The sequence below is a fragment of the Micropterus salmoides genome, unplaced genomic scaffold (genome assembly GCF_014851395.1).
Source record: "Micropterus salmoides isolate LMB-PRFRI ecotype aquatic unplaced genomic scaffold, ASM1485139v1 Ms_hic_scaffold_18, whole genome shotgun sequence".
Lineage (NCBI taxonomy): Eukaryota > Metazoa > Chordata > Actinopteri > Centrarchiformes > Centrarchidae > Micropterus > Micropterus salmoides.
In genome coordinates, this window is record NW_024040928.1 from 16,102,337 (window position 1) to 16,114,482 (window position 12,146).

The 12,146-nt window shown below is 40.6% G+C and overlaps 1 protein-coding gene across 2 annotated transcripts in view; it reads right to left on the reverse strand.

Annotated features, from left to right (window-relative positions):
* The window catches only part of usta (uronyl 2-sulfotransferase a), a 69,248-nt gene that overhangs the window by 31,312 nt on the left and 25,790 nt on the right, over positions 1-12,146 (reverse strand). For both annotated transcript variants that reach the window (XM_038726724.1, XM_038726725.1), the window contains 2 exons: positions 7,004-7,047; positions 564-719 (listed from right to left, as the gene is read on the reverse strand). In XM_038726724.1, coding sequence (XP_038582652.1) covers positions 564-719; positions 7,004-7,047 — 200 coding nt within the window. The remainder of the gene's footprint in view (positions 1-563; positions 720-7,003; positions 7,048-12,146) is intronic.

The following is a 12,146-nucleotide window of genomic DNA, read 5'->3' on the forward strand; positions in this document are numbered from 1 at the left end:
ATGTTCATTGTGACCACACAGTTAAGTGCAAAATACAAATCAATTAAGTTTTCTCCAAATACAGTAAGTGTTACCTACTGTATACTGGGGATGCTGTTTGTTTCTTTAAGGATATGACAACAGTAGCTGCTTTGAATATGCTGAAAGTTCAGTGATTCGGGCCAGGCTGAATATTCACATAGAGATGATGAACGCATAAAGTAGAGGCCCAAACAATAAATATCAAAATAATATATTTTTGGGGGGAAATGTCAAAGAGGCTGGGTTGTACTGGTTGTAATCGTGAAAGTGAATGTGAAACAGTGGAAAAAAAGTAAACAAGATGACTGTTTCGTTTCCTTGGTAAGTACTATAAATTTGTCACTGAGATATTACAGAACTTCTCATAAAAATCCCCCATCTAACTACCATCTTACCGTACGTAACTAACTGTAAGTGTGTCATGGAAATACACATTTACATGTCAGCCACATAATGGGTAAATGTCAAAATATCATAAACCGTCTGACCCGAACCCGTCACCTTGATTGAATCTTTCCCCTACCACATCTCCTTTAGCTCACCTGTTCATGTTTTGTGAGGCGTGTTTTATTGTGGATGTCTGAGGAGACCAGGTTGAACTGGTGTTTCTCAGCCAGTAACCTCAGCAAGATGACCACCGTCCGGCTGCCACACTTCCCAACACGGTTATAAACTACCTGGCTTGGGAAGGGGAGCACCTGCGAACACACACGCACAGAAGGAGAGAAGAAATCGTGATATAGATCAAACTGAAAAGTTTTTTATGTTTTTCTCATTGGTATTGGAACATAACATTTTCACAAGCATGTTAATATCTTACTATTATAAATTTTATTGCTGTGTGTTGTAATTGTAAAAAAAAAAACCTGTGACATCTGTTTCTCACATCTACTCTCCCTGGTGCTAAACCCTGCAACATATTCCCTTTTAACTAGGAAACACACAATGATTAAGTGGAGGCATGTAGGTTTGTCATTGTATGCTTATTCCTCCACTGATCTCAATGAGTCAGACATTCTGCTGAATTCTCTGCAAAGCAATAATGATGCAACTTTTTACTGTTTCATCTCACACCACAGACACACACACAAACACACGCACACACACACACACACACACACACACGCTCACAGCTACAGCATATGCACGTACACAACTTATGACTCACCAGTTGAACTCAACTCAGAAGCTCAGCCATGATTCAGAGACTCAAATAAAATGGATGTGAGTGTGTAAAACATTTCTCTTTGAAAACCAGGCTTGTTACAGTAAATCTTTGCTTGCAAGAATAAGGAAATGTTTGCACAAGGGCAGCTAGAATGCACTAACTTGGCAATTATCCTTCAGAGCCTAAACAGTTCAGTGGCCCCTTAAAGAGGTGGTATTATGCTCATTTTCAAAATCCTATTTAGGGGTTGTCCCAGAGCAGGTTTACATGGTTTAATTTTCAAAAAACACCATATTATTTGTCATACTGCACATTGCTGCAGCTCCTCTTTTCACCCTGTGTTGAAGGCTTCATTTTAGCTATGGAGTGATACATCTTGTCTCTAAATGATCTTTGTTGGGAGTCGCACATGCACATTTACTAGTTTGGACTACTAGCCAATCAGAAGCAAAGAAGGGCAGGTCAGCGAAAAGACGGTAAACAGCTTCGATTCAGCTGTAGGCTACATGTTGCCGACCAGCTTGGCAATTTGGACTGGAGCAAGAGTTTCAGAGTGGTGAGTTATTAATCTGTAACAAAAGTATCTTTCATCCATAAACTTTTAACTGAGCTCTGTCTCTACATCACAGTAACAACTTTATGTCCACTGGAGGGTAGCTAGTGTTTGAAGGGAGAGGAGAGGTGTGCTGCAGCTCAGTGTTTTTCCACTGGTGTTTTTGAGGGCGTGTCGGACTAGTTGCTCGGCGAGCATTATGACACGTATTTTCATTGTGACGTCACAAGAAAGGGAAGTAAGGGCCCGACTACAAACTAGCTGTTTTCAGGCAGTTCAGAGCAGTGTTTTCAGTGGGAGATGGCAACTGCCTTTGGGTTCGGCTTTGGGCTTTTTCACTTTGCAAACCTAGTACATGCACAAAAAAGATATATAACTCAATAAAGGAGAGGGGAAAAGCCAAAAACCATAATACTACCTCTTTAAGAATGAAGGCTATCCAAGCGAATTTACCAGTGAGGACAAGAGTGACAGAAAATGGGGGCCAGTTAAAGAAAGACAGGAAGAGAGAGTGAGACAGGTAACTTAAAAGACATCTGGAAGATGTGATCTACCACAAAAATGAAGCATCGCTTCTGTGTTGCTTTGAAAACCCTCACCCTTCAAACAAGCCTTCCTGTAAATCAGATCGTGGGAAAATGCAGCAGTGATAAATTCTTGTCAAGTCAAGTCTGACTGACTCAATTAACTAGTTATCTGGCTCATGAGGTGGCTAGTTTTATAACTTGGGCCGAATGACTGACTGATTGACTGTTGCCAGATTAACCTGTTTCTCCGCACTGACCTGAAATTATCATTCATCTTTAGTTAATTGCGGTGCTCTTTAGCTCTGGTGCTGCAGACAGCAGTTTCAACACCAAAGAGCTCAGCGTGGCCACACATACACACTTGCTGATTTTGCATTGTTTCCTCCAAAAGCAGCAGTCCCACCCAAGCACACGGTCAGTATAAACTGTGAGAGCCTCTCTGAATGTCTGTCAGATCCAAGTAAAAAGGCAGAGAAAGAAAACAACAGGGCAGAGAGTGAAGGAGCCAGGGAGGGAGAAAGAAAGAGATGGAGTGGGGAAACTAGTTGAAAGAGTAAACACGTCGTCACTGTATCGATCCCACTTCACGTTTGTTTTCCCCAAAATCACAGCATTTTACTGGACGTCATTAGATTATATAATAACAGGGTTGAGAGAGTACAGATAATGTATTTTTATGAATACAAGTATATTCAGAGCAGCTTCTGATTAACCCATACCAATTTCAGGCTTAAAAAACTAACTCATGGTTAGCACTGCCACCTCCGTGTAGCCTACAGATACAGATTTTTCGATTTGTTGAACAGATACAGATACAGATAGTGGTGTACTCACTCATCCCTGATATCTAATAGACTGAACCGGCTTGACACTAATGTGAATATTAGATGCATGCGTACATTTGTCCCAGGACGGAGGAGGGTTAGGGTGAAGTTGAATAACAATTCACAGGTGATATCTGTGCTTAAACAAGCTTATGCAAGTTTTGTTGACAGGCATGCTTCAGCTTGTGTCACCTGCTGGAACGTTGTCATCGCTTACAGTAAAACAATCTTGTACATCAGATATTGTTATAACAGATAATATGTTCTTGGCGTTCAAAAACACCCCCCCCCCCCCCCCCCCCCCCCCCCCCCAAAAAAAATATTGGTAGTAATGGAAATTTCCCCAGTTTTGGGAAACGCTTTTGACTTAATAGAAGATGGTTCACTTGGACAACATCCCGACATTCCTCAGTGTTTGGCAAGTAACTGCAGACTTCTCAGCTTATCACAATGAGGCCAATGAAATACATGCAGTGTTTTGCAGGACACCATTCCCTGCTGATATGATGACAAATGACTGTGTCAAACCTCAAACAGCTGGGTGTTGTATAACACAAGAATAACATCAGAGATGCCATCAAAAGTCCAAATCTCCCATCGGCATTGACAGCACTGAAAGGGCAACCTTTCAGTTTGTGCTATTGTTGTTCCCACTCTGTAGATCTTAGGTTTCTGATGCACGCTGTGAGAAATGTTTGCAGTGTCTGCCAGTGAGGGATTCTGTCAATAGTCCATCCACAGTATAAAAAAGTATTATGTAACAGCCAGGGCTGTATTCCACAGAGTCTGATCTGGGTGCTCCGCTCCCACTCCAGAGTGTCAGGCTGTTGTTGTGGTATTTACAGCTCTGATGCTAGTGAGCCAATATCAAGTGGACTTTGAGGAGATGAGTAGTCCTGTATCTTTCCTCTCTCTCTCTCACGCTCTCTCTTCCACTTTCTCTCCTCTTACATTGTCAGTGTCCTTTCTTTTCTAGCACCCTTCCCACACACTTGCGTAAAAAAACCGGCAAACTCCTCATGCTGTTCTGAGACATTCAGAGATGAGACATCGGCCATATACATAAATTATGATCTCTGGGTTCATTGCCCTAAACAGTCAACTGCTCATCCCACGCTGAGTGTAGAACAGCATGGTAGGGTTGCAGTCAGGGCACAGTAGAGATTCCCAGCTTCTTCCTGTTATTAATGATCTATCCATTTATCTCCACTCCCTCCCAGAGAAGAAGAGAGGGAGGCTCACTGCTCTAAGTAGCTGTGACAGTGGATCTTCCATCCAAGTATGTTTATGTGAATTAAGATGAATTGATTTTCAGTGGCTGAGAGGAAATGGGAAACTGACAACATTTCCTTCAGCAACCAATAACTTATCAAGCTTGCATGGATATTAGAATGTGAATTGGATATTTTTGAGTGCAAATGTCTTTTGTTTTGTCTTCTGGTTTAATTTATAATGGGAGGCATTAGCTCATAACATCATCAAAACTCTTCTAACACCCCTCAGTTCTTTAAAAGGCTCTTCAAAGGTATTACTTTTTTTTCTCCTTTAGATCAGAAGAAAAATTATCTGTTTTTTTCTACATTTCAAAGTTCTTCTAAAAGGACATGTCTTCTGGCATTGCCTTAAAAAGTGGATGAACAAAATTATAGAGAATAACTCTTGCTATAAATTGTCCTGTTTAAGATTTAGTGCTAAGGCAAAAGGAATTGTGGGAAAACATGACAGGAATGTTTATATTGAGAAGCACATTTTACACATATGTAAAAGTGTAGGGGGGACATACTTGTCATGCTTCCATACACATTAAGACACTCTATTCTGAGAGTGGTGTGGTTTTTCCAGAGGCTCTCATTTACGTTGAGCTTCCAACTCGACTTCTAACCTTTTCCTACATATACCAGAAACTCAGTCTTCTGCGTGCACTGCACATGCTGCAATGCGACCAGCAAGATCAATCTCAGCTGCAGCAGGACGTCAATAAAAACATAATGAGAGATGTGGTGCTGTAGCGCTTGCCACTGACATGACATCAGCATTGTCTGTCTGGGAGATGAGATGACAACAAATATGCAGTCAATCAAAGGTAGCCGTTAGTGCATAATAATAGTCAGACTCAACTGTGTCTATGGAGGCTGTGTGTAGTTAGTAAAGAATGTAAAATCACAACATTTCAAGTCATACAGCCAGAGTGAAAGGAAGGTGGGAAAGAATAGCTTATTGATTTTAAACTTCGGGAACATGGTGGGGCTTTAGAAATAAGGTTTAAGTTTGTTTGGTCTGGGTCACATAAATACAACAGAAGAACAAAAACAACAAAACCTATAAATATGTGATATGTATATTTATATGCATATATATCAACAAGCAAATAACATGCAATGATTAAATTGGTTGCCATGTTTTCCATGATAGTAGTAGCCCATTAAAAACTGAGATTGTATGCAGCATTGCATTTAGTTTCATTGGTTGATAATGTTGTGTATTTCGCTTGTATCTTTACTCAAGCTCCTTCAATGCATTATCTGTGATTAATGGTCAATTCAAACAACTGGGGGTTTTCAGCCCTGAATAGTGTCAGGCTGTGTAGAGTCCAAACAAGCTCCACCAGTCTCAGAACAGGGCGCCAGCACTGCCTGTAGCCTGAGAGGCAAAACCTGGGACAAAATTAAAGCGTAAAGCTTATTGTTGTGAGCTGACAGTAATAACTGAAGGTGATCCAGAGATGGGCGTATACACATTTTCACTCAGAGTGATATGCAGCCTGCTTTCATCACTAAACAAAATTTGGAAAGGAATGTTTTATTCAAAAGCTAGAGAAACGTGTTCAGTAAATTAATCTTTGTCAGTCCTCTCTGCTTCTTGGAGACTTTCCCCTCCATTAAAATCACACTTTTCTGCGTCAAAATAAATTCCAGAGCTTCTGTGTTTGTACAATAATGTAAATATTCAGAATTGCTCCAGGACACAGTCAAGCTGTTACATTCCCAGCTCTATCTCCAAAGGGAAATGACGGAAACTATTTGTAATTTATTGGACTTAATTTCCATAAAATTTTGGGGAGCGCATATGATGCTGAAAGCTTGGCATCAAACCTACAGTATGTATAAAATTAATTGGCATTGTGAGTTTTTTACAGGGAATGATTTCGCCTGAAAACTGGCATCAAGCAAATTCCAACAAATAGTCCACAGTGTTCCAGTCAGCCACAGTTTGTTTCATATAAATAACGCTTGACTGTTATCTGTACGAAACAAGCCCTGTGGTTGCCCTGTTTGTCTTAGTGGCCAGAACAGATTTTTCAAAGTAAACACATAACTCATAAACATAGCCCAGATGTGACCTAACATACTGTAACAGCTGCTCACATCGGCCACAAACAAACCTGTAACCAAACTAGATGAAGTCTCAGCTTAGCTACGTGCTAAACGCTACACACAAACCAGAGAAAAAACACAGGCTCTTCGATCAGCATGGCTGAAAAAATAGAAGAATGGTATTAAATAGGCGAGGAATGAGGTGAAAATGAGGTGGTGATTGATTAAAGAGGGAGATAATGAACAAGGGGCAGACAGAGAAAGAAAGAAGTTGGCAGAGACAGAAAGAGGGAGCACAGGGGAGAGATAGTCACGCAGACATGCAGCTGGATGAATACAAGGCCCCTGTGTCAGCCCTGTATGTGTGTGAGAGAGTGGGTTCAGAGCATTACTGTAGCACTGAAGCCAGGTCCAGTTGGTATTTAGAGGGAGTTTGCACGCAGCTCCCTCACACAGACCTAACCCTTATCCTGACAGGACTGGCTTGGAAACGTAGGGCAGCACATTGGAGACAGAGAGGTCAGGGGGAAAAAATGTAAGCACAAAAAGGGGAAAATGGGAAATAACGCAGATACAGAGAGGACACAAAGACTTACTCTTGGAGCAGGGGGTCCGTGGTCGTCCAGATATGTAGATTCACCTGCAAAGACAACAAAGCATACATGTCAGGATTCTGACTTACAACCACTTACGCCATAACTAAAAAGAAATAATGGGCATCAAAACAACTACTTTACATCAGCACAAAGACAAAGGTATTTGAACTGTGTGTTGCTAGTTTGAGAACCCCAAAGATGTTGCAAATGGTATGAAGAGGCTCATGTAATCAAGCGCAAATGGTGTGAATAGTCTCATGTAATCAAAGTGTTTCAAAATCTCACGTATGTAACAACAGTTCCCTGAAGTATATGTATGAAAAGTTATCTCTCTGCTCTTCTCAGCTAAACAATCTGCCTGCTTTAATTAGGCGTCAATGTCCAAAGACAATTATGTACTTCCACATTTGGCCATTTGGATTTTTCAGATAAACTGAAAGATGACGTGTCTGTTTATAGGTTGAGGAAATTCTCTTAACTACTACTTAAAAAATAAATAAATATATAAGCCATTAAAAAGCCATTGGATTAGCTGACCCATGCACTGCCACAAAGCTGAAAACAGAGTTTTTCTTGGCTCATGAAAAAAAGATGATGTCTTGGGGACACATGGTACAGGAAACTGGTGCCTCTTAAACTCTCCCATGTCCCCGACTTAAGGTCCCAGATCCCCTAATATGAAATGTATTATTTAATTCATTAAAAATTAAATGGAAATGGAAAAAAGCCAACTTGAATGCCACATCTATTCCCTGTCAATAATCTATTTGTTGTTGTCTGTTACATGTGGTTTTGCAGTATTGCTAACCTCAATCATTATAGGATTTTGTTGGCATGAAAGCACCATTCTTCCCACATTAATCAGATTCATTCATCTTTAGTCCCACTCCACATTTTACCCCCTGCCACACCCTAAGTTTCAGCAACAACAGGTGGCCCTTGACTTGAAAACCCACACCCCAACAAAACAAACTGCCTCTCATCCTCTGCCACAGTCATGCAAAGAAATCAGCCTGGCTCTTCTGCATTAAGTCCGAGGACATCATGAAGAGACTTACAACTTCTTTATACAGTATATTGAACACTGCAAAGCTGTTTTATGAAGTCACAATGGAGCTCTGTGCCAGCATTTCAGCCCACTCTTTGAATCCAGGCCCTGGCTTCAGACAGCGGCCTCTTCTTTGGCTGCCCGTCCAGACACACAGAGACACATCAACTCCCATCGCATTTACAGGCCTCAGGTGATTCGCCCAGGAGTAAGGGAGAAAGACAAATTGGAGAGCGTGGGGGGAATAAAGCTATAAAACGAGGAAATATTACATAAGAGAACAATCTCTCCTTGTGTCTCTGAAATGTTATCCAACACACAGATGAAAATAGCAAGAAATGATGCATGAACACACCCATTGGTTTATAACCAGCCAAAGTTTCCCACTTGGCACACACTTGTTGTTATTGTACAGTATGATAGTGCTGGAAGTGTATTAAATAACTTTGTAAGTACTGTTTATACTTAAGATAGTGGTGTGTAAGCTTTAAGTAATTACTCTTACACTGAGATCCAATCTGCCTTGGTTTGGCTCTGTTACAATATCACATACAGACACACACACACATACACACACACACACACACAAACACACAGTTCCTGAATAGAACCTCCTTGGCTTCTAGTGTGTGTTGTGGCTCATTAATTCATCGGGCGCTGGATACTGACACAGCTGCACTACGCTCACCCTCAGGTGTTTCTTAGACTCTCTCTATCTGTGCATCCGTCTTTGTCGCTCTTTCATGACTTTACACAGTTTTCCTGAGGAATGCTGAGGGAGGCACGTGTTTGCAGCTCTTCTCCGAGGCATTTGAGGTCAAAGCGGGGCAAGGATGCAGAGAGCGAGACATCGCCGTTCCTTCCTCTGTCATCCATCATGGATAACCACCCCCCATGACCTCCAACCCCTCCCCGTGTGTGCTTCTCATTAGCGTTTTGGATAGGGGATTGGAACTAATTTTTTCCAGGGCACGAGGCTCGTAAAAGCAAACAGCTGCCCTCCACCCCCACCACCCACAGAGCAGAATATGAACTTAGAGAGCCACTGCACAATGCACTGTACTCATTGACCCCATCGTCCTCTGACGCACTGTTAGAAGTCAGCGAGGAGGGTGAGACTTTCATGGGATAATATTTTCAATCCAAAACTGAGCAAAACAGGCTCCCAAAAAGTCTTACTGTACATTGTGGCTGCATTTTATTGTTCTCTACATGATTTATTACTAATCTATAGTTTGGTAACTATGACTTCACTCTGCTGCACCCTACACTGCACCATGTGTGGATCCAAATGCACAGGAAGAACCTTCAAAACCAGCACAGCATTTAACCATTTCCTTACACTTAGTTATGCATATGCAGTACAGACTGGTGACAAGATAAAGGTAAAAAAATGAGTGGAAACACATAATGAATGCAGATGCGCTCAGAAAATATGCATCCACAGAATGGTTGGTTGAGTATGAAAATGATGTGAATCTCCTCATAGTCACCAGACTTCTTCTAACACCCACTGTGTGCATGGATAGATTACCTTGGCCATACAATAAATAAAATACAAAAAGTCATTAAAGAATCGAGACATAAAGTATCGCTGGATAGGTGGATTTTGTTACCTTTAGACAGAGCCAGGCTAGCTGTTTCCCCCCATTTCCAGTCTTTGTGCTAAGCTAAAATAGCCGGCTGCTTGCTTCATATTTAGTGTGAAGTATTCACAGATGTTATCAATCTTTTCATCTAACTCTCGGCAAGAACGTTAATAAGTGTATTTCCCAAAATGTAGAATTTTCGCTTTTAAAAATGTTGAAATATGTATGAAGATAGATCAGCTGCTGGTGAGGAACTGAGGTGTGCCATTATGGATCTGGAAAAAGGATTAAGACAGCCTCTATTCATCTCCAGCACGAACCAAATTGTTTCAACCAACAACAGAACCTCAGAGTTAAGGCAAACAATTGTAAACAAGTTGGGCAGGTGCTCTGTCAGCTGTCCAACACCGAAAGAGGGAATGTCTTATGGAAGACTGATGTTTAATCTCTCTAGAAGAGTTCCAGAGAATTCTAACATCTATGCCAAGGAGCACTGAAGCTGTTCTAGTGCTTGTGGTGGCCCAACACCTTACTAAAACACTATTGTTGGTTTTCATTTGTTACTTATCTGTGTGTAGTACTAGTAATAACATTATATGGGTCATGAATGATCAATAGGAGGAATGGTCAGTGCAAAGTGTTCACTTAAGGAGTGAGGGAAAAATTCACCAATTAAACAAAGGTCATTGCCACCTTAGAACACACCCTCATGTTTATAATGTGTGCGTGAGTGTGTATGTGTGTGTGTGTATTTGAGTGCAATTGAATCAAAAACTAACTGGAGTGTGGGTATGCATAGGGATGTAGCTAAATGGTTAATTGGATTACTGTGTCACAAGATCCACGGACTCGCCTCTGGCTAAGAGCAGCTGCACAACCATTCCTAAGCATAATTATGTAATCAATACAGCAAGTGAACCAAAAACATCCAGAAATGTTAAAAGAATATATATAAAGCAGACTGGGGTATTGACAATCTGTGACATTTGGGGATGATAAATTAGAGTGTTACTTCCACTCCACACAATAGATTTTCAAAGGACTTTTTCTTCACTAAATTAAGAAAAACTGTGTAGTAAATAAAAGCATATGATCTGCACAACAAGACGTCTCCACAAATCAACATGTTTTATGATTTTCTGAACAACATGTGCAAACAATAAGTAAAAAAAAAAATACTGTACATCTTCAAGCTGTAATGTTAAGCAATGTGATTTATAATGCAAGATGTAAAAACTCTGTGAAGCTGATTATTGCCATAGATGTTATTTTCTGCATGAGTCAAAAATCCAACAGGCTTTAATTACTGTGAAAGGAATCCATAGCTCAAACTCACTATTTTCCCCACAGATCTTAGGACAACAAACTAAAACTTTACTCACTGCACAGCAAACCGCAAACATCTATATTCTATATGTGCACAATAACTATAAGTAGGGCTGGGTATCGCTACTTGATACCTTTATGGTATTGACTGAAAAAGCCAAGTATCAAGTACAATCGAAACGTCTCCAGTCAAACCAGTACTTCAATCGATACCTAGGCTTACTTTTTGTAACCAGATCGCGGCAAAAAATTACTAGGCCTATTTGTTTGACTTTGCTTGCAGACAAACACGTAAACAACACACTGAAAGAAAGAGAAGAGCGTGCCTTTTTTTCCTTATGTGCCTGCACCATAAACTGTATAAAAAAAGGCCTGCATGTGCCAAGTCTATGCGTGATTTTAACAGCCGCTCACCTTCTGCTGCGGTCTTAGGCACGTTTTTGTCACTGTTGCAAGTTTATCATCATTGGTTTCATCTTCTGGTATCATTTAACACTTCTCTGTATAGTTTTACTTGCTATTCACATCACTTGTCACTGATCGATGACTTCCATCACGTCAATTAAACGCTTGTGGCGCTGCAGCAATCTGTTGATGTTACTCACACAGTGTCAGTGTAGTTGGTTTGATCAGCTGGACGTGCAGCCTCTCTTTTCCTCTGTTTGCTTCTTTAGTGTAGTTAAGTGACTTGTCTACAAAAGCACTCGTGGTGGTCTTTCAATTCAGTTTATAGATCGAAAGTTAACAAAATAATTTTCCGTTGTTTACTTTCAACACACATATCAAAAAAATACCTTAAATTCATTCCCCATCACTTATTTGGTCACTAAACTATTTCACTAATCATTTGTTTGTTGTTAATTCAGAAAGCTGTACAACCTGTTTAGCTGCTTTTTCTGTCTGTATTGAAGATGACAATGCTATTGTTAATCCCACCTACAAAGCCATTATTAGCCTGGTTGTTTTTCCAACCAGGGTGTCAATGCACACAACGACAGAGACTGAAGACAGAGATCTGGAAAGTGATTCAGACGTCTGGAACCAGAAATGTGATGTTGAAAAGGGTACACATTTTGTGTTTCTGAGTAGAAAATTGTAACAGGATACATATTCTTTGGTGTGGAGAAAACATAGCATGGGTCTCTAAGAAATGTATATTATCAGTACTGAAAAAAGGTTC